This window comes from Hemitrygon akajei, chromosome 11 (genome assembly GCF_048418815.1).
Source record: "Hemitrygon akajei chromosome 11, sHemAka1.3, whole genome shotgun sequence".
Taxonomy (NCBI): Eukaryota; Metazoa; Chordata; class Chondrichthyes; order Myliobatiformes; family Dasyatidae; genus Hemitrygon; species Hemitrygon akajei.
The window spans coordinates 109,731,677-109,754,959 of NC_133134.1; the positions used below are offsets into that span (position 1 = coordinate 109,731,677).

General features: G+C 42.0%; 1 protein-coding gene across 1 annotated transcript in view; it reads left to right on the forward strand.

Moving 5' to 3' along the window:
- Positions 1 to 23,283, forward strand: part of ddx27 (DEAD (Asp-Glu-Ala-Asp) box polypeptide 27) — a 49,556-nt gene that overhangs the window by 21,935 nt on the left and 4,338 nt on the right. The window contains exons 11-19 of the mRNA XM_073061476.1: positions 2,845 to 2,986; positions 5,639 to 5,792; positions 10,854 to 10,935; positions 11,701 to 11,878; positions 12,408 to 12,514; positions 14,293 to 14,389; positions 16,708 to 16,799; positions 17,393 to 17,516; positions 17,668 to 17,764. Of these exons, the coding sequence (XP_072917577.1) occupies positions 2,845 to 2,986; positions 5,639 to 5,792; positions 10,854 to 10,935; positions 11,701 to 11,878; positions 12,408 to 12,514; positions 14,293 to 14,389; positions 16,708 to 16,799; positions 17,393 to 17,516; positions 17,668 to 17,764 (1,073 nt within the window). The remainder of the gene's footprint in view (positions 1 to 2,844; positions 2,987 to 5,638; positions 5,793 to 10,853; positions 10,936 to 11,700; positions 11,879 to 12,407; positions 12,515 to 14,292; positions 14,390 to 16,707; positions 16,800 to 17,392; positions 17,517 to 17,667; positions 17,765 to 23,283) is intronic.

Below are 23,283 nucleotides of genomic sequence, written 5' to 3' on the forward strand. Positions count from 1 at the left end.
AGGATTATAAAATTTTATATCTTGTTACAGTTGGTGAGGCTACACCTGGCATATCACCTACAACTTGTACAAGGAGAGGTATACATGCATTGGAGGTAGTTCAATGAAAGTTCATTACATAGATTTTTGGAAAGGACATCGTCTAATGAAGAATCATTGAGCAAGTTGGCTCATGCTCGTGAAATTTCAGAAAAAAAGAGAGGCAATCTGAAATATATTGAATTCTGGGAGGGTTTGAAGACTAGATACTGGGAATACTGGGATACTAGATGTTTTCTCTCAGAGGAATCGGGAACTGGGGGCACATTTTCAGAATTGTCACTTAAGGCGGGTGATTAGGGCTTTGTTCTCTCCAGAGTCTGGAATCCTTGCGATTCTGTACCCAGATTCCTGATGAAAAGTCATTGAACACAGGGAAGGTATAAAAAGGCAGTTCTGGGATCATATGAGAGTCAGATGTTATAAGGAGTAGGCAGGAAAGTGGAGCTAAGAGCAAGAAAAGATAGGCCAGGATCTTATTGAATGGCAGAGTAGCTGAGTAGCAAAATAACATACTGCTATTCCTTTTTCTGAAACTTATTACAGGGGCATGCTAAAGGAAGTTTAGCAATACTTTGCTATTGTATTCTGTTCCCCAACAGAAGATTTATTTTGATCTTGTGTACTTTAACTCTTATGCCTTTTGAAAGCTTCATTAGCCGTCTCATTGTTTTCTTTGTCTTAATTCATATTTAACCATTTTATTTGGCACTGTTGTATTCAAAATGCCAGCATTTTTGTACCTGAAGTTAATTTCTGATGTCTTCCCAAATTTGTATCTTGTAGCCCCATAAACAAGTGCCGATTGTTTTATAAACAATAATTCTGAGTTAGACATTTAGCACATCACTACCTCTGCTGTTTAATAAAATTGTGTGCAGTCAATTTGTAACCTCAGCTCTGTGTTCCAGACTAGCTGCAGTAATCTTTCACTCCCTCTGCCCTAGAAATACCAAAGACACTACTTCCACCGTCATTTAGGGAAGAGGGTTCCAACCTGATGTCTCTTTGCAAACAAAATATTTGCATCATATCGGTCTTACATGGATGACCTTTTACTTTTAAATGGTAACTTCCCGCTCCTAGATATTCCCACCAGGAAATATTATCTGCTTCTTACTGCCCTTTACGCCTTTGGCATGAAGGTCCTCCATCTCTGGCGGTGTTCGGGGTTTTCTTCATCATGTCAGTAGCTTCCTCTTGGTTTTCACTTTTGTCAGTCATGCAAGTTTTGGGTAGAGACTCAGGAATAGTGCCACACTCAGATAGAGGAGGATTCTTCATTGCTGTTTCTGTAACAATTTTGTTTGACCAGTCAAGGTTGTCAGCCCTGAGTTGAACCCCTGAACCTAGAGGATTGATGGACCATTCTCAGTCTGGCCTCTACTCTATGACCTGTTTGCAGTGGATGACCCTACCAAGAAGCCAGCATAGCTCTCTGGGTCATTGAGGCATGCAAGCCTCCAAACCTCAATAGGTTGTGGTCCTCTTGGAGGAAATATCCCCACATCCTGTCAAGATGTCTCAGGATCAAGTCAAGTCAAGTCACTTTTTATTGTCATTTCGACCATAACTGCTGGTACAGTACATAGTAAAAATGAGAACGTTTTTTCAGGACCATGGTGTTACATGACACAGTACAAAAACTAGACTGAACTACGTAAAAAACAACACAGGAACAAGCTAGACTACAGACCCACCCAGGACTGCATAAAGTGCACAAAACAGTGCAGACATTACAATAAATAATAAACAAGACAATAGGGCAGTAAGTTGGTGTCAGTCCAGGCTCTGGGTATTGAGGAGTCTAATAGCTTGGGGGAAGAAACTGTTATATAGTCTGGTGTTGAGAATCCGAATGCTTCGGTGCCTTTCCCAGACGGCAGGAGGGAGAAGAGTTTGTATGAGGGGTGCGTGGGGAGGATCACGTTTATTTCAGTCATGTTCTCTCTTGCTCTTCTAAACACCAGTGAATCCACACTGAGCCTGTCTAATGGCATGTGTTCTAGGTATTAATCTAGTAATCTTTCTTTGATTTGCTTTCCACATAAACTTCCTTCCATAAATAAAACCAATTCTGATAACAATATTCCAGATGAAGTTTCCCCAGTGCCCTTTATACGTGAAGCACCTTTGTATTCAATTAATCTAACAATAAAAAATAATCTGCTGGTTCTCCTAATTCCTTGCCGTATTTTCATTCTAGCCTTTGCAAGTCATGCACTAGGATACACAGATTTTTGCATGTCATAGAGTTCTGCAATCTAATTTAAATAATTTCCTTGTCAAAATGAACAATTTCATATTTTCCCTACATTATCCTCCATTTGCTCACTCACAACCTATTTATATCCTTCTATAGCCTCCTTCATTATAGTTGCACTTGTGTCATCAGTATTATCACTGTAGTCCCAATTGTGGCCTTTGGGAGGAGACAGCGGTCCACCACCCACTACGTTCACTTTGTTTTCCAGCATCCACTAATGTTTCGTGTTAATGCTATCAGCAAGTATCCCCTGCAGTACTTAGTAAAATGTCTTTTAAAAATCTGCCTATAGTCTGTATTTTTCATTCCCTTCATTCATGCATGATTATTTTCTAAAAAATGTCTTTAATCTGTCCATTTTCTCTAGAAAGTAACCCATTATCCTTGCTGGTATTCTGGGTTGAGTTTAGTTGGTTTATCTATTTCTTTTCTTGTTTGTCCCTTCCAAGAACTGGTCATGGGATGTGATACAGTAATTTCAGTCTAGGTTGTGATTGTGAATATTTAGTCTATGTTGCTTTCTCTGTCACTTCCTGCAGGTGAAAGATCTGGCATCAGTGTCACTGAAAAACCCAATCCGAATTTTTGTGAACAGTAACACAGATGTAGCTCCATTCCTCCGTCAGGAGTTCATCCGAATCCGTCCAAACCGAGAAGGAGACAGAGAGGCAATTGTTTCAGGTAGCTGAGGTGCATTTGAATTGAAATGGAAGTTGTGCCCAAACATAACTGGCACAACTAATGCAAATGCTTCACTGTGTTCAACAGTTGCTGCAGTTTTTTTTGGTTTAGGTTCTGATTCTGTAGAGTTAATTAACAAATGCAGCACTTGGGATTTTAATCACTGGAAATATGCCACACTAAAGAGTCATACATTTATACAGCGTCTTTCAAGCTCAGGGCATTCTACAGTGGTTCTGCATAAACATAGTGTAATCACAACTGTAATTATTCATTACAGTGGGTGATGGGGTGGAGATATGTCTTTACCAAAGGAAGTGTAAGGTGCTCCTTCCTTCCATTAGTCCTCAGGTCATTCTTGGGCAAGGTGTAGTACCTGCTTAGCCCCAGATCAGGGCCATGTGAAGCCATGGGAGCGAGTAGTGGATGGTCTTATGAGCAGCCGGTGCATATCACAAGGCCTGGTTGTGTGACCACTGATGCCTAGCAGACGTTTTCTGAAGAGCATTGATAATGGCCAGGGCCACCTGTCTTGTAAAGACACTGCCTAGAAGAAGGCAATAGCAAGCCACTTCTTTAGAAAAATTTGCCAAGACCAACCTTGTCATGGAAAGACCATGATCTCCCATGTCTTACAACAAGGCACAAGCGAACAAATTATTCATGGAAAGTAGAGTTTTTGTCTGGTAAATTGTATGTACAGTCAACTGGAAGTGATGTATGTTCAATTAGATTTAAACTGAACCTTGGTGTCTACACTTAGTCATAAAGGGATTAATTGTATACAGGGTATATAATACCTGTATTCAAACTAAGATTAAGATGATGTCACACACAAAATGCTGGTGGAACTTAGCAGGCCAGGCAGCATCTATAGGGAGAAGCGCTGTCGACGTTTCGGGCCGAGACCCTTCGGCAGGACTAACTGAAAGGAAAAATAGTAAGAGATTTGAAAGTGGGGGGAGGGGGAAATGCGAATTGATAGGCGACCAGAGGGGGTGGGGTGAAGCTGAGAGCTGGAAGGGTGATTGGCGAAAGTGATAAAGAGCAGGAGAAGGGAAAGGATCGTGGGACGGGAGGCCTCAGGAGAAAGAAAAGGGGCGGGGGAGCACCAGAGGGAGATGGAGTACAGGCAAACAACTAAATATGTCAGGGATGGGGTAAGAAGGGGAGGAGGGGCATTAACAGAAGTTGGATAAGTCAATGTTTATGCCATCAGGTTGGAGGCTACCCAGCCAGTATATAAGGTGTTGTTCCTCCAACCTGAGTGTGGCTTCATCTTGACAGTAGAGGAGGCCATGGATAGACATATCAGAATGGGAATGGGACATGGAATTAGAATGTGTGGCTACTGGGAGATCCTGCTTTTTCTGGTGGACCGAGCGTAGGTGTTCAGCGAAATGGTCTCCCAGTCTGCGTCGGGTCTCACCAATATATAAAAGGCCACACCGGGAGCACCGGACGCAATATCCCACACCAGCCGACTCACAGGTGAAGTGTCGCCTCACCTGGAAGGACTGTCTGGGGCCCTGAATGGTGGTGAGGGAGGAAGTGTAAGGGCAGGTGTAGCACTTGTTCCGTTTACAAGGGTAAGTGCCAGGAGGGAGATCGGTGGGAAGGGATGGGGGGGACAAGTGGACAAGGGAGTCGTGTAGGGAGCGATTAAGATGACGTGTTGTTTGCAAGCTGATGGATAAAAGGTTTGGCTTGCATTGAGTTCTGCAATTCATTTAGGGTGGAGATGCACAAAATGCTGATGGAACTCAGCAAGACTGCTGAAGGGTCTCAGCCTAAAACGTTAACTGTTCAGTTCCCTCCATAGATGCTGCCAAACTTTTTTTTGTGTGTTGCTCAAGATTTCCAGGATCTACAGAATCTTTTGTGTCTTCATTTGGGCTGGAGTTATATTCACTTTATAAGGTTCTCTTACTTGAATTATTATTTGGGGATTTTTTAAAAAATTCCTCATAAAGGAAGAATTTTACAAGTACTTGAAATCTGAAATGGTAGAAAATGAGAGAAATGGTGTTACCATGTCAAGTTAATGAGAACAGAAATTGCTGGGAATGCTCAGTAGGTCGTGCGGGGGGTATGAAGATCCCAGTATAGTACGTTAACTGCTTATCCTTCCACAGATGCTGCTTGACCCATTGCGTTTTTCCAGCATTTTCTATTTTATTCCAGATTTTCAATATCCTCAGTTTTTGTTTCCATCAGCATGTCAAGTTAATGACTTTACTTCAAGTGTGAGAATAGATTCATAATTCAGTGGTCTATTTAGTTTTTTTTTGGATCCATCCACCTTATTCAGAAAAGAACAGGGTACTTTCTGGTGCCGTGTGCAATATTTATTGTTCAATCTGCAACACAAATCAAACATTCTGCTCATAATCACACTTTCCAAGTTTGCTCTGTGCAGATCGGTTACAAAATGTACTTGGGTATTCTGGGGTCTTGATTTGCTAACTTATCGCCCGAGATTAGTGACTTTTGTTTATTACTGCTCTCAGTGCGTATTTTCACGTTTTCCCTCAATAAGAGCTAGTAGTTAATATGATGAAAGTGTACTCGGACACTGTTTTTGAAGTCGAGGGAGTGGAAGCACAAACGTGTATGGGTTATTTTTCATTTGATTTTGTTTTCTTCCTCTAGCTCTTCTCACTCGCACATTTCAGGACCATGTTATGCTGTTTACCCAGACAAAAAAGCAAGCTCATAGGATGCACATTCTGCTGGGGCTGATGGGGCTAAAGGTTGGCGAGCTCCATGGTGACCTTTCTCAAACCCAGAGGCTGGAGGCTCTAAGGTAAGCAAATGATCTATAGATAATTGGGCAGTTTTCCAGGGAAGGTGGGACCTGTTCTGGCAGGATGGTTTATATCTGAACTGGAGGGGGACAAATTTTCTTGCAGGTAGGTTTGCTAGAGAGGCCCCAGTGGATTTAAACTAGATATGAGGGGGGACTGGAACCAGAGTGTAGGAACAGATGTATGGGAGAAGGAAGAAAAAGAAGACAGTAAAGTTGTTTGTACCGTTAGAGATAAACAGAGAGGAAGAGGTGGAGAATTTCTTAAATGCATTTATTTTAATGCTAGGAGCATTGTAAGAAAGGTGGATAAGCTTAGAGTATGGATTGATACCTGGAAATATGATGTTGTAGCTATTAGTGAAACATGGTTGCAGGAGGGGTGTGATTGGCAACTAAATATTCCTGGATTTCGTTGTTTCAGGTGTGATAGAATCGGAGGGACGAGAGGGGGAGGTGTTGTCAGAGAAAATATTACAGCGGTGCTCTGGCAGGATAGATTAGAGGGCTCGTCTAGGGAGACTATTTGGATGGAACTGAGGAGTGGGAAAGGTGTAGTAACACTTATGGGGGTGTATTATAGACCACCTAATGGGGAGTGAGAATTGGAGGAGCAAATTTGCAAGGAGATAGCAGATATTTGTAGTACGCACAGGGTTGTGATTGTGGGAGATTTTAATTTTCCACACATAGACTGGGAAGCCCATACTGTAAAAGGGATGGATGGTTTGGAGTTTGTAAAATGTGTGCAGGATAGTTTTTTGCAGCAATACATAGAGGTACCGACTAGAGAAGGGGCAGTGTTGGATCTCCTTTTAGGGAATGAAATAGGTCAGGTGACGGAGGTATGTGTTGGGGAGCACTTCAGGTCCAGTGATCACAATGCCATTAGTTTCAATATAATTATGGAGAAGGATAGGACTGGATGGACCCAGGGTTGAGATTTTTGATTGGAGAATGGCTAACTTTGAGGGGATGTGAAAGGATTTAAAAGGAGTGGATTGGGACAATTTGTTTTATGGGAAGGATGTAATAGAGAAATGGAGGTCATTTAAAGGTGAAATTTTGAGGGTACAAAATCTTTATGTTCCTGTTAGGTTGAAAGGAAAGGTTAAAAGTTTGAGAGAGACATTGTTTTCAAGGGATATTGGAAACTTGGTTATGAAAAAGAGAGATATCTACAATAAATATAGGCGGCATGGAGTACATGAGGTGCTCGAGGAATATAAAGAATGTAAGAAGAATCTTAAGAAAGAAATTAAAAAAGTTAAAAGAAGATACAAGGTTGCTTTGGCAAGTAAGGTGAAAATAAATCCAAAGAGTTTCTACAGTTATATTAATAGCAAAAGGATAGTGAGGGATAAAATTGGTCCCTTAGAGAATCAGAGTGGACAGCTACGTGTGGAGCTGAAAGAAATGGGGGAGATTTTGAACAATTTCTTTTCTTCGGTATTCACTAAGGAGGAGGATATTGAATTGTGTAAGGTAAGGGAAACAAGTAGGGAAGTTATGGAAACTATGATGATTAAAGAGGAAGTACTAGAGCTTTTAAGGAATATAAAAGTGGATAAATCTCCAGATCCTGACAGGATATTCCCTAGGACCTTGAGGGAAGTTAGTGTAGAAATAGCAGGGGTCTGACAGAAATATTTCAAAAGTCTTTAGAAATTGGGATGGTGCCGGAGGATTGGCGTATTGCTCATGTTGTTCCATTGTTTAAAAAGGGTTCTAAGAGTAAACCTAGCAATTATAGGCCTGTAAGTTTGACGTCAGTGGTGGGTAAATTAATGGAAAGTATTTTTAGAGATGGTATAATTATCTGGATAGGCAGGGTCTGATTAGGAACAGTCAACATGGATTTGTGCATGGAAGGTCATGTTTGACAAATCTTACTGAATTTTTTGAAAAGGTTATGAGGAAAGTTGACGAGGGTAAAGCAGTGGATATTGTCCATATGGACTTCAGTAAGGCCTTTGACAAGGTTCCGCATGGAAGGTTAGTTAGGAAGGTTCAATCGTTGGGTATTAATATTGAAGTAGTAAAATGGATTCAACGGTGGCTGGATGGGAGATGCCAGAGAGTAGTGGTGGATAACTGTTTGTCAGGTTGGAGGCCGGTGACTATTGGTGTGCCTCAGGGATCTGTACTGGGTTCAGTGTTGTTTGTCATATACATTAATGATCTGGATGATGGGGTGGTAAATTGGATTAGTAAGTATGCAGATGATACTAAGGTAGGTGGCGTTGTGGATAATGAAGTAGGTTTTCAGAGCTTGCAGAGAGATTTAGGCCAGTTAGAAGAGTGGGCTGAACGATGACAGATGGAGTTTAATGCTGATAAGTGTGAGGTGCTACATTTTGCTAGGAATAATCCAAATAGGACATACATGGTAAATGGTAGGGCATTGAAGAATGCAGTAGAACAGAGTGATCTAGGAATAATGGTGCATAGTTCCCTGAAGGTGGAATCTCATGTGGATAGGGTGGTGAAGAAAGCTTTTGGTATGCTGGCCTTTATAAATCAGAGCATTGAGTGTAGGAGTTGGGATGTAATGTTAAAATTGTACAAGGCATTGGTGAGGCCAAATTTGGAGTATTGTGTACAGTTCTGGTCACCAAATTATAGGAAAGATGTCAACAAAATAGAGAGAGTACAGAGAAGATTTACTAGAATGTTACCTAGGCTTCAGCACCTAAGTTACAGGGAAAGGTTGAACAAGTTAGGTCTTTATTCTTTGGAGCGTAGAAGGTTGAGAGGGGACTTGATAGAGGTATTTAAAATTATGAGGGTATAGATAGAGTTGACGTGGATAGGCTTTTTCCATTGAGAGTAGGGGAGGTTCAAACAAGAGGACATGAGTTGAGAGGGGGCAAAAGTTTAGGGGTAACATGAGGGGGAACTTCTTTACTCAGAGAGTGGTAGCTGTGTGGAACGAGCTTCCAGTAGAAGTGGTAGAGGCAGGTTCGATATTGTCATTTAAAGTAAAATTGGATAGGTATATGGACAGGAAAGGAATGGAGGGTTATGGGCTGAGTGCGGGTCAGTGGGACTAGGTGAGAGTCAGTGTTCGGCACAGACTAGAAGGGCTGAGATGGCCTGTTTCCGTGCTGTAGTTGTTATATGGTTATATGATGTAGTTTGTATAATAATCCATTTTGTGCCCTCCACGCAGCTGGTGAATCCAAAGGAATGGCAGAGACCGATACAGTTGGGCACCAATGGCATGGCAGAAGTTGCCAGTCAGTGTTGAGCTCAATATAGGACTGCCTTAGGGTCTCTAGCTCTGGAGTTTTTCATCGGGGTGTACTCCTGAAGTCTTCCCCATGAGTGGTTATAGCCACAAGGTAGCGGAGGTTTGAGATCTGAGTTTTCCTTCTCCTAGGAGAGCTGCCAACTACGGTTGAGGAGCCCCATCTGCCTGAAGTGATTGGTTTTAAAATGTCAATAGCCTACCAGGCTTAGTAGCTAAGCCACACGTGAAGGACAGGAGCTGGACTTGGTTGTCAGAGGGTATTTGAAATGCATACCATTGACACCATTGGCTATTACAACCTTAAGGAACTGAATCATTTTATACCTTATAGATAAAACTAAATGTAATGGTAAACCATGCAGTGTCAAAGCAATTTCCAGTTTCTGCTGAGTGAGTACCTTTTGGTTGTAAGTCATTTCAGCTTTCCTTCCATTCCCACACTGATCTGGGTTTGGCTCAGTGCTAACTTGTATTGCATCATGGTAGTCTGCAATGGAATGTGATGAGCATTAAATTTTCCAATTTCAGGTAACCCTTACACCTGTGATTCACTCCCACCACACCCCCCCACCACTTCAGATCCAACCTCCAATCTTTCCGTTCCCTTTCCCCTTCCCCTCCTGGATCCATTCAGCCACCACACACACGATTTGCCCATGGAATCCCTTCCCTCATCTGGTTTCATCTGCCCTCCACCTCTCCCCTAGTTATTGCCTTCTTTACTTATTGATTCTGTCCCTGCTTATTTCTCTCCAATCTCCACCCTCCCGCCAGCTGGTTCCATTTGCATTTTCTTTCATCCTTTCTTTGCTTCCATCTGTTGTCCGCTTACCTCTTTTCCTAATTCTGCATCTTTCCCACTCCCTCAGGTGGATTTATCTGCCTGTCACCCTTTGCTCCTTCTTGGCTCATCTGTCTCCTTTCCTGCCTCCTCTTTATACTGATACGTATATCTTCGCTCTCAATTCTGATGCAAGGTCTTGACCCGAAACTCAAAAATTCTCCCCCCCCCCCCCCCCCCCCCACAGATGTGGCTCAACCTACTGAGTTCCTTCAGTAGTCTATATTTTTGCATGTTTGTTTTGCCCATTCCTTACAGTTCCTGCTCTCAAATACTGTCCATTCTTCCTGATGAAGACTCTGTGGGTGTTAGGTAGAGGTGTGATCTAGTTTACCTTGGGTTTGTCTGTACAGAAGTAGCTTTGTGATTTGCATTGTCTAAGTTTGCACTTCAAATCTGAGCTTCATTTGAAGTTTAAGATCTTTTTGAAGAACTGCCAGAATCCATTAAATTTACTTTACCAAGCAGCAATATAATTTCAGATTTAGTATTATCTGTAAAATGCTTTTGCTTGATTCTTGTGGAATCAAGTATTTTAAAATGAATTGGTAGTTGGTGTGGTTACAAGACCAGCATTCCAGGAAGAGTCCTTAATCTATGATGGCACTGTTGTATCTCAGCCAAATTAACAGTTGGTTTAAATTAATTAACCTTCAGAACCTGGAGCAGGGTAAAGAACTTCTCCAGTTTTCCATTCCCAAGTGGTTATCTTTCAGAAAATGCTCCTTTTTAGGTGTGTTGTCAAGGCCTCATTCTCACATACAGTGTGTACTGATCAATGACTACTTCTTCAAGTAAGATAAAGAAGGAAAAATTTAAGTATAGTTTCCTTTGGTCAAAGAGTTTATTTTTAAACTTGAGCTGTAAGTTTAAACCACTGATAATATAACTGTGCTTCCTGGAGAGTATTCTGCTGCAGAATATCAAGGTGATGTTAGCTCATCACTTGTCTTTTCCATTGTGACAGGCGCTTTAAGGATGAACAAATCGATATTCTTGTAGCCACTGACGTTGCTGCCAGAGGACTGGATATTGAAGGAGTCAAAACGGTAAGTATAGAGTCAAAACATATAGAGGTGGAATTAATGGGAAATAGATGGCATAGATCTTGTAGATTTTTTCCCCTTTGTTTTTGTGGGTGGGCTTGTCTGGCCACCGCATCTGATCTCACTCTAGCACGTTGAGCTTTGAAGGATTCCTCCAAACAGTTCCCTGAAATAATTTCACAAGTCAAAGTGGCACATAGGTGGCACCCACAGTTATCAGACCCAGCCCCACTGAATTGTATAAGGGGCAGCTATAAAGTACATTGAGGATTATATCTGTCGCCAGTCCTGTCTAAAAGCACTTTCAAACCATAGCAATAGGTGGCACTCTGCAACATTAAAGGGCTCATCCTTGTGAGTTGCATGTTCACATTTACAGTGGTGTTGTGGTCTGGTGTTAGCTCTCACCTTCCCTTAATCTATTACTGTAGAACACTGCTCTTGGGTGGTGAGATTACCAGCAAATTTAGACTGAAGGGAAGTTAGAAGTTAGAGCTGTGGGTCTTATAAAAACCATCTAAATGGTAATGCTCTTCTGTAAAGCTTTGATATGCTAACAATCCTACCTACTTTAAAGGCCTTGTTTTTGAGAGGATCTTGATGTAGAAAATGCTGTAATAACAGGCTTTGTTGTGTCTTCATTACTGAAATCATATTGTTTATAAACTGATCTGTGTTTAACAAGCAGCAAGGAATTTAAAGTAAATGAACTTCTGTGGTACATTGGTTGGGGTCAGTGAGAGAATCTTTGCTTTTTTTTGGCACCAGGTGATTAACTTCACAATGCCCAACACCATTAAGCATTATGTGCACAGGGTGGGCCGTACAGCCAGAGCTGGCCGCAGTGGACGGTCTGTGTCCCTTGCTGGTGAGATGGAAAGGAAAATGTTAAAAGAAATTGTGAAGAAGGCCAAGACTGAAGTGAAAGCTCGTGTCATTCCACAAGGTGAGAACGTTGTGCTTGGGGGGTGTGGTGAGGTTGATGGGCCGTATCTGGATCCCCATGTTTGCAATTGCCTGACACTGCTAATTCTGTTCACCATCTGATGACTGCTGGGTGAGGTGCTGAAGGGGGTTTGGTGCTGGCCTGGTAGAGACATGGTTCAACAGGGGTTGGAGCCGGGGGTGGAATTCATACCAAGTCTTCAACTTTGTAAGATTTTTAGAATCAGGTTTATTATCATTGACATATGTTGTGAAAAATGTTTTGCGACAGCAGTACAGTGCAAAACACAAAATATACTAAAACTATACACAGTATATAAATTAAATTAAGTAAGTAGTGAAAAAAATAGTGTGTGTCTTCAGGGTTTATTAGGATCCTGATGAAGATTTCAATGTGAAAAGTCAACTTTCTATTCCTATCTATACATGCTGGCTGACCTGCTGAGTTCCTCTAGCATTCTGTGTGTGATATAAACTTAAGGTGCTCTCAACAGGACTGCGTACTCATGTCCTTGTTTCTCATCTCACAGATGTGGTGATGAAGTTCCGGCAGAAGATTGAGAAACTGGAGAAAGAAATCTATGCTGTTCTACAGTTGGAAAAAGAGGAGAAAATGATGCATCGATCGGAGGCCCAGGTACGGAGACATTTATCCCAGTTTTGAACCATTTTACAATGTGATTGTTCTGTTATCAGTGAGCTGCAGGATGATCAAGTTACAGATGTGTTGGCCGAAGTTGGTCACTGTGTTGTGTAGTGTTGGAACAGGCCCTTCAGCCCACAAGGGTCCATGCTGGCAACCAGATACCAACACTAGCTTTCAGCAGTTGGCTTGATTCCTTCCCTTCAAATAGTTCTTGACTGTTTCCTCTATCACCATGTCAAGGCGTGTTCCAGTTTCCAAACATTCTCTGGTGAAAAAAATTCTTCCTTAAATCCCCTCTATATCTCCTATCCCTTACTTTAACCCTGTTTCCTCAGATTATAGACACATCTGCCACTGAGGGAAGTTTCTCACTATTCTATCTTTGTCCATCATAAATTTGTACATCACAATCAGCTCTGCTCCAAGGAAAACAATCCCAGCTTGTCCAGTCTCTCTACCTGACGTATTCTACCCAAGCAACAGCCTAGTGAATCGCCTCTGTACTCTTTCCAGTGCATTCGTGTCCTCCCTACAGTGTCTTGCCAGAAGTGTGCACAATACTTCCTACTACTCTGTGCCGTGGCAAGTATCCTCTATGCCTCTTAACTACCTGTGCTGTTATTTGGGCAATCTTTAGACATGCCTCTATGATCCTCAGTAATTTCAAGAGTCCTGGTTTTCATTCTGTATGTCCTAGCTGTTGGATCTGTAGGTGATAATGTCCAAAAGGTTTGTTGGACGTGAAGGATAAGGTGCAAATCTTATGGATACGGTTGTTTTATTAAATATCCATCATAGTGCAGATCAGACAGGGTCAGCTCGGAACAGCAAGTAAGAAATAAAGAGGGGGAAAAGGCAAGGAAGAAAGGACTAGATTGTATTCCCTGCTGTAAGCTGGACCACGTCTGAGCTGGTTAGATAAGGAATTTTTTTCAAAGAGGAATAGCCTGTGAAACCACGACGGTCTTGATATATGCTATCATGGCATCTGAGGATTACAAAAGAGCTACAGATGTTCAGAACTAACTATGCTACAAATAACTGAAGATCTACTGGGTAATTAGATTAATCTATAGGCAAGCTTAAAGAAAGTTATGTTACAAGAAAAATAACAATTTAAATACACAAAATGCTGGAGGAACTCAGCAGGTCAGGCAGCATCTATGGGGAGGAAAAAGCAGTTGACGTTTTGGGTCAAGACCCTTCATCAGGACTGTCAACTGTTTATTCCTCTTCATAGATGCTGCCTGACCTGTTGAGTTCCTCCAGCATTTTGTGTGTAATCCAGCATCTGCAGAATCTCTTGTTTTAATAACTTAAATAGCAATTTAGATCTTAATCCAGCATAGCCTAGTTAGTCTACCCAAAATGTATCACCTCATATTTTTTCAGGTTTAAGTTCTGTCTGTATGGTAATGGATTTTTTTCCCTCTACGTAAATATCTCAAGTTTTAAGTAATTTAAATTCAAGCAGGTTTGTACTTTCTGGCTTGACACTCTACGTTGTGCTGAAGGGAATGTGCACCAAAAGTTGGCATTTTTGTCTATGATCAGGTGAAAAGAATTACCTCAGCAAGAGGGGGCATTTCTTACACGATTCCCAGTATACTGCTAACTGCATCAGCTTAGCCCATTAGTTCACACTAAGCGGTACAGAGTGGAAAGAATTGCTGATAACCCGGAACTGAGATGGAAGGAAGAGCACTGCCACTAACCTCGGATATTGATTAGCAGATAGGATTGACATCTGATTTACTTGTTCTCTACAGATCAATACTGCAAAAAACAAGCTGCAGAAGGACGACGACGAAACCAGGCCAGAGCGTACCTGGTTCCAAACCAGAGAGGAACGGAAGAAAGAGAAAGGTCAGCACCGCCCTGGACAGCGTGATAGCTTTCCTGGGGGGCAGACGAGCAGCAGGAACATGGCAGTGAGGGATTATGAGGAGCACTCTGAAGAGGAATGTTGCCCTTTTATTGCCAGGAAATTTGAGTAAGAGTGAAATGTAGTTCCATATATCTCTGGTGAGACCACACCTGGAACACAGGGCATAGGCTTGTTTTCCCCACCTAAAGTTGTACTTCCCAAAGAGGGTTTGTCAGATTTATTTTGGAAATGTGGAATCACTCTGTGATGAGAGTGCGAGTAGACTGAACCCATTGGGATTAGATGAATGAGAGGTTTTCTTGCAAGGCTTGACAGTGTAGATAGAATGATGATAAGAGTGGATACACTAGCCCCTGGTGTGGATACCTAGGACAGTGGTCTCAGGTTCAACATATGAAATTGGCCATTCAAGCCACAGAAGAGGAGTAATTTCTCCATTTGGATCACAGTGAATCTCTGGAATTCTGTAACCAGGAAGGCAATGGGGACTTGGTCATTGAGCATAATCTGGAGAGAGCTTGATAAGGGACATGACAATTTAGCACAGGAAAAGCTCGCTGTGTCTGCACCAATTATACTGTCAGTCTAAGTTATACCACCAGTCTGCACTGGTCTGTATCCCTCCATCCCCTATCATCATCCCCTGTGTCTTGTCTGTAATATTGCTGTTATATCTGATTCCACCAACTCTGGCAGTGTGTTTCAGGCATTACTACTCTCTGTGTTTAGATATTAAAAAAATAGTCTCCCAAACCTCCCTTCTCACCTTAAACCAGTGCCCTCCATTGTTTGCCATTTGCACCTTGGGGAAAAGAACTTTATCTACCCAGTCTCTGCCATATGATGGGGATCAGTGAATATGCACACAGTTCAATGAAGTGGACCTGCAGGAAAGGATCAGCTGTAATCTTAGGAACAGAAAATAGAAGCAGGAGTGGACCATTTGTCCTTTGATCCTGTAGTCATGGATACAAGCCCTTCAGCCATTGATGTCTGCACCAAACATGATGCTGAATTAAACTAAATCCTTCTGCCTGCACATGATCCAAATCCCTCCATTTCTGGCATGTGTGTCTATCTAACAGCCTCGTAAACACCATTGTTATATCCACTGACCCTGACAAGCCCATTCCAGACACCTATCACTGTCTGTATAACTAGCCCCTGGTGTGGGTACCTAGGACAGTGGTCTCAGGTTTAACATATGGAATTGGACATTCAAGCCACAGAAGAGGAGTAATTTCTCCATTTGGATCACAGTGAATCTCTGGAATTCTCCCTTAAACTTTCTCCCCTCACCATAAATGCATGTCCTTTAGTACTTGACATTTCTATTCTGGGAAAGAGATTCTGACTGTCCACCCTACCTGCGCCTCTCATAATCTCACAAACTTCTATCAGGTATGCCCCTGCCCTCTGTTGTTCTGGAGAAAACAGCCCGAGTTTTTCAACTTCTCCATATAGCTCACCTTCTAAATCAGGCAGCATCATGATAAACCTCGTCTGCACCCTCTCCAAAGCCTCCTCATTTTAATCAACCTTGCAGTTGATGGAAGGAACTCATAAAATATAAAAAGAGAATAAGTAATTGTATCTCATTTTATATTGAATGTCATTAGTTCAACAAGAACTGTTGCCTGCTCAACAGTAGAATAAAAGATAGCCATGTTCTCGTATTGAAAAGGGATATGAGTTGTTTCTCCTAATGCTTAATAAATCCAAACTGGCAGAGTTTGCTGCTCCAGTACAGACAACCCCCACATTATGGCTAATTGGTTAATGGGAAATTCTCTTTTACAGAATTCAGGAATCACTACCCCAAAATTTGAAATATGGAATAAAATTCTCCTTCATGGAATTTATGTATGGAGGGGGGAGAGTTAAATAAATGCAATTTCTTTTCAACACACATCCAACGATATATCGTGTTATGGAAAATCATGATAACTGCTGTTCTTGAGGGACACGACCACACCCACTCTGCTGTAACAGAGAGATCGGCTGTATTGGGGATGACTTCAGTTGTATAACCAGCCACTTTTGCCAGTGGGTTGGTATCTTTTGGGACATCTGAGTAAAGTCAGGCCAATGTGAGGCACTTCCTTGTGCAGATACCCATGTACAGAAACACACACTTATTTTAGAAACTCCTTTGACTGTAATGATGTTTCACTTTTAATCTTTCCATAGTGATGAGGAGCATGTTTACATTGAATATAGCATTTGATCATGGAAAGACTTGACAGGAAAATACTTCATTACTCTAGAGATGTTTGATTTTTTTGTTTAATAACAGTTTCAAAGGCTCTGCAGGAGTTTGACATTGCACTAAAAGGCAAAAAGAAGAGGAAAGAGTACATGGAAAACCTGAAAAAGAAAGAAATGACGGTGAGTGTTTCAGGGAGTTTCATGTCCCTGTGTATTCTGGAGGTGTTTTTCTTGCAAAATATTTTGTGTTCAGACACATTGCAGTAGAAAGCTTCATGTAATTGATTAAAGTTAAAAATTTAGAATATCTGGAGCTTGAATTCCTTCAGCTAAATCAAATGGAGCCTTGCAGAGAAGGTCTTGCTCTGGATTTATTGTGATGCAAATTGAATGGCTTGCTGCACAAGTAGTGGAGGGCGGAAATGGAGAATTCAATTAGAAAGATTCACAGGGAATGAAAGAAACCATTTCTCATTGTTTTAGTTTTAATTGCTTCTCCTTTCTATATGGGAACAATGCAGCAAACATTAAGCACATAGATACAGGAGCAAGCAATTTCCATTGACAGAATAGTAGTGGTAAATTTGCAGCATCTAGTAACGATATTTTTAAAGCTGTCTGAACTCAGCCAGGCAATTTCCATTGACAGAAAAGTGGTGGTAAATTTGCAGCATCTAGTAACGATATTTTCAAAGCTGTCTGAACTCAGCCAGTAGGTGAGACTGTGGTGTACGGCAGCCATTGAAGTGACGCAGTACTATCATTTCCTTCAGGCTGAAGAGAGAACACAGTTTGAGATAGTGAAATCGCAGATGTATGCTGAGCGTGTCGCTAAGCGAAACCGAAGACCAAAGAGAGCACGAGTAATGCCCGAGGATGAGCAAAACCGAGCTGCAGGTGGGTAGACTGTAGACCAAATGCAGGATGAGATCACAAACATACTCGTGAACCAAGAACACATTGTGCTGTTTACGAAAAAGACTGATTGGTTTTATAATTGCAAAAATGTTCATACACTGAATAAAAGATCATTTTTCTTTATCATAAGGACATCAAATGAACAAAATAAAGAAATTAAAGAAGTCTGTGTTTGATGAAGAATTGACAAATACAAGTCAAAAAGCCCTTAAACAGTACCGAGCAGGGTAAGTGTATCAAACAGCAACTTTCATTTTATATAATTCATTTGGGGGACCTCTTCGTCGAGCACCTCCGCTCCATCTGCCAAAAGTGTAACTTCCCAAACAATTTAATTCCAATTCCCATTCCTGTTCTGACATGTTGGTCCATGGTCTCTTGTGCCACGATGAGGCCACCCTTAGGGCGGAGGAGCAACGCCTTGTATTCTTTCCAGGTAGCCTCCAACCCAATGGCATAAATATCGATTTCTTCTTCCAGTAAAAAAAATTCCCTCCCCCCTCCCCTCTTCTGTTCCCTACGCTGGACTCTTACCTCTTCTCAACTGCCTATCACCCCTCTTCCCTTTCTCCTATGGTCTACTTTCCTCTCTTACCAGATGTCGTCATCTGCAGCCTTTTTTATCTTTTCACCCATCTGGTTTCACCTATCACCTTCTAGTGATCCTCCTTCCCCTCACCTCATCTTTTTATTCTGGTGCCTTCCCTCTTCTTTTCCAGTCCTGAAGAAGGGTCTCGGCCTGAAACATTGAATGCATTAATTCCTGTGGATGCTATCTGATCTGCTGAGTTGCTCCAGCATTTTGTGTGTGTTGCTCTGGATTTCCAGCATCTGCCGTATTTCTTGTGGTTCGAATAGCTCTTTGCATTGCAGAGGGGCATTATCAAATAAAATATGATGCAAGCTACATGGAATGATGAGTAAACGAAACACAACTCCTTTAAAATAGTACCTTTGAGAAGGGAAGGGGTAAGATTTACTTCCCAGGGTCTTGGGAAGGCCGAATGATTGAAGTTCCAGGCTCATCAAGAGATTAGCGTAGTTTTGTTGGAGATCTGTAGGCTGGAGCAAACTGGAGATTTGGAGGGTTGTTACACGCTCTGCTGTGTGGTTTATGCCTATGTAAAAACCAGTGGTAGTGGTAGGATGGTGCTTTCTAAGACGAAAACACATTGGTAGTGAACATGAGCTCATTTGAAAGTTAGCTTATAGAAAGAATACTTGTAAGAAAATGGCAGTCATTGGTTCTCAGATTGAGGAAGTGGCTGTACTGGATTAGTACTAGGCAATGAATCTGGTCAGGTGACAGATCTCTCAGTGAATGAGTATTTTGGAGACAGTGACACAACTTCCTAACCTTTACTATAGCCTTGGTTAGGGATAGGAGCAGAAAGTATAGAGAAGTATTTCACTGGGGGAAGGTGAATTATAATGCTGTCAGGCTGGAACTTGGGAGTGTAATTTGGGAATAGATGAGCTCAGGGAACTGCACAATGGAAATATGAAGGTTGGTTAGGGAGCAGTTGCATAGGGTTGGATAAGTTTGTCCCTAAGTTAGGATGAAGGAACCGGAGTTGACTAAGAGATGTGGAACATCTAGTCACGAGGAAGAAGGAAACATGCCTATAGTTTAGGAAGCAGTTTGGTGAACCAAAATGTGAGAAGACGTAGTTCACTCAGCTTTGCCGATTGAGTACATAAGGCATCGATTCACAGCAGTTTGGTGTTTTGAGAAGTGAATCGGCAATTTGGATTGATTGGCAAGAACAAATTAAAATAAGGCATGGGCAAGCAGAGTGGTCTTAGCTGGGGTGGACAGTGTTAAAGTGGGAATTTTGAGGCTTTAGTGAGAGATGGCAAAAAAGCTGTCAGTTCATGTTTTGTTTCCCCCAGCTTATTTATCGTTTCTTCCTTTATATTTGCAGTTAGAACAGTAGGGATGGCAGGCAACACAGTTGAATGCTCCTCTCGTGGGATGTGGGAAGGAAGGGTCCAGTGTCCCTGACTATTTCACCTGCAAGAAGTGCATCCAGCTGCAGCTTCTAACACTACACATTAAGGAGTTGGAGCTTGAAGAGTTCCGAATCATTTGAGGCTGCGAGGGTGATAGAAAGGACATATAGAGAGGTAGTTATACCCAAGATGCAGGTCACAGGAGACTGGGTGACAGTCAAGAAGGGGAAAGGGGGTTAAGCATCTAGTACAAAGTACCCCTGTGGCCATTCTCAACAACAAGTGTATCACTTTGGATTCTTTAGGGGTGGGGTGGCTGGTTGACCTATAGCAGAGGAATGTCACAGTGGTCAAGTCTCTGGCACTGAATCTGGCTCTGTGACTCAGAAGGGAAGTGGGGAGAAGAGGTGAGCTGTGGTGATAGGGGATTGGTTAGTTAGGAGAACAGAAAGGGAGTTCTGTAGACAAGAATGAGATTCCGGGCTGGTCTGTTTTTTCCAGGTTCCAGGATCCGGCACATCTCAGGTCGAGTCCTCTGCATTCTTAAATGGGAGGTGAGCAGCCAGAGGTCTTGATCCATTTAGGTACCAGTGATATAGGTAGGAAGAGTGACGAGGTTCTGCAAAGTGAGTTCAGGGAGTTAGGTGCTAAGTTAAAGGGCAGGACCTCCAGGGTTGTGGTCTCAAGATTGCTACCCTTGCCACATGCTAGTGAAGCCAGAAATAGGAAGATCATAACAGTTTAACATTTTGCTAAGGAATTGATGTAAGAGGGAAGGCATCAGATTTTTGGATTGTTGGCTCTGTTCAGGGGAAGGTGGGACCTGTACAGAAAGACAGTTTGCACCTGAACTGGAAGGGGATTCATATCCTAGTGGGAAGATTTGCCAGTGCTGCTCTGGTGGTTTAAACTAGAGTTGCAGGGGGATGGGAACCAGAGTTTCAGAACAGATAATGCAGAAGTTGTAGAGACAGATGATGGTAAGATCTCAGACAAAGTAAGGAATCAAAACGTTGAGCATGGTGCTGCTGATGTCCTGAGCTGTGTATGTTTCAACACAAGATTATAGGAAAGGCAGATGAGCTCAGGGCATCGATCAACACATGGAATTATGATATTATAGCCATTAGTGAGACTTGCTTGCAGAAGGGGCAGGATGGGCAGCTCAATATTCCGGGATTAAAGGGAGAGAGGGGTGGCGTTACTAGTCAGGGGAAATGTCAGAGCAGACTGGAGAACACATCTAGCGAGGCTTTTTGGGTGGAACTGATGAATAAGAAATCTATGACCACATTAATGGAGATATATTTTAAACCACCCAATAGTCCGCTGGATGTAGAGGAACAAATTTGTAGTGAGATTGCAGACTATTGCAAGAAACGTAAGGTTGTTATAGTAGGTGATTTAAACTTTCCCCATTTTTACTGAGGAAAGTTTATAAAAGGACTAGATTTTAGGCTGGAACTGGGGAGTGTAATTTGGGAATAGATGAGCTCAGGGAAATGCACAATGGAAATATGAAGGTATTTCCACTATAAAAGGATGAGATGGGATAGAGTTTGTCAAAAGTTCAGGAAAGTTTCCTTAATTAGTACATAAATTTCCCAACAAGAGTGTGTGCTATGCTTGATCTGCTATTAGGGAATGAGACAGGGCAGGTGACAGAAGTTTGTGGTGGGGAACAGTTTGCATCTAGTGATCACAATGCCAATAGTTTCAAAGTAAATATGGAAAAAGATGTCTCGTCCTCGGGTTGAGGTTCTAAATTGGGAAAGGCCAATTTTGATGTTATCAGAAAGGATCTAGCAAGTATGGATTGGAACAGGCTGTTTCCTGGTGTACTTCGTAAGTGGGAGACCTTCAAAAATGAAATTTTGAGAGAGCAAAGCTATGTGTCTGTCAGAATAAAAGGTGATAAAAGCTTTAGAGAACCTTGGTTTTCAACAGATATTGAGGCCCTTGTTAGGGAGAAAAAAGGTCTAGGTAGGAACAAATGGGTTACTTATGGAGTATAAGAAGTGCAAGAGAACACTTAAGAAAGAAATTGGAAGGGCTAAAAGAAGGAATGAAGTTGCCCTAGCAGACAAGGTGAAGGCAAATTCTAAGGGCTTCTATTAAGAGCAAAAGGATTGCAAGGGACAGAATTGACTCTCTGGAAGATCAGAGTGGTAATCATATGTGAGCCAGAAGAGATGGGGGGATCTTAAATGGAACTTTTGTGTCTGTATTTACTCGGGAGATGGACAGAGTCTGTAGAAGTGAGGCAATGCAGCAGCGAGGTCATGGACCCTATACAGATTACAGAGGAGGTGGTGTTTGCCGTCTTGAGGCAAATTAGGGTGGATAAATACCCAGGGTCTGACAAGGTGTTCCTTTGGATCCTGTGAGTGACAAGTACAGAAATTGCAGAGGCCCTAGCACAGATATTTAAATCATCCTTAGTGACAGGTGAGCTACCAGAGGATGTTGTTCTGCTATTTAAGAAAAGCTCTGAAAATAAACCAGTAAATTATAGACTGGTCAGCCTGACATCAGTTGTGGGAAGGTTATTAGAAGGTATTCTAAAGGACTGAATATATGAGTATTTGGATAGGTATGGATTGATAGTCAGCGTGGCTTTGTGTGTGGTAGGTTGTGTCTAACCAAACACAGAGTTTTTCAAAGAAGTTATCAGGAAAGTTGATGGAGGCAAGGCAGTGGATGTTGTCTTACTGGACTTCAGCAAGGCACTTGACATGGTCCCGCTTGGAAGATTGGTCAAGAAGGTTCAGTTGTTTGGCATTCAAGATGAGGTAGTGAAATGGATTAGACATTGGCTTTGTGGGAGAAGCCAGAGAGTGGTAGTAGATGGCTGCCTGTGATTGGAGACCTGTGACTAATGGTGTGCCACAGAGATTGGTGCTGGGTCCTTTGTTGTTTGTCATCTATATCAATGATGTGGCTGATAATTGGTTAACCAGCTCAGCAAATTTGCGGATGACTCCAAGATTGGGGGTGGAGTGAACAGTGAGGAAGACTATCAGCTTGCGGTGAGATCTGGACCAACTAGGGGGGGAAAAGGCTGAAGAATGGCAGGTGGATTTTAATGCAGATAAGTGTTGGGTATTATACTTCGGTAGGACCAACCCGGGTAGGTCTTCCACAGTGGACGGTAGGACATTGAGGAGTGCAGTAGAACAAAGGCATCTGGGAATACAGGTCCATAATTCATTGAAAGTGATGGAACAGGTAGGGTCGTAAAGAAAGTTTTTGGCACATTGGCCTTCATAAATCAAAGTATTGAGCACAGGAGATGGGATGTTATGTTGAAATTGTATAAGACATTGGTGAGGCCTTATTTTGGAGTATTGTGTGCATTTTTGGTCACCTACCTACAGGAAAGATACAAATAAGGTTGAGAGAATACAGAGAAAATTTACAAGGATGTTGCTGGGACTGGAGGACCTGAGTTATAAGGAAAAATTGAATAGGCTAGTACTTATTCTTAGGAATGTAGCAGATTGGCCGGAGATGGGTTATAGAGATATACAAATTTATGAGGGGTATAGATAGGGTGAACGCAAGCAGGCTTTTTCCACTGTGGTTGAATGGGACTATAACTAGAGGTTATGGGTTAGGGGTGAAAGGTGAAAAGTTTAAGGGGAACATGAGGGGAAACTTCTTCATACCAGAGGGTTGTGAGAGTGTGGAACAAGTTGCCAGTGTAGAATGAGTTCGATTTCAATGCTTAAGAGACATTTGAATAGGTACATGGATGGTCTGGTGCAGGTCAGTGAGAGTAGGCAGTTTAGAT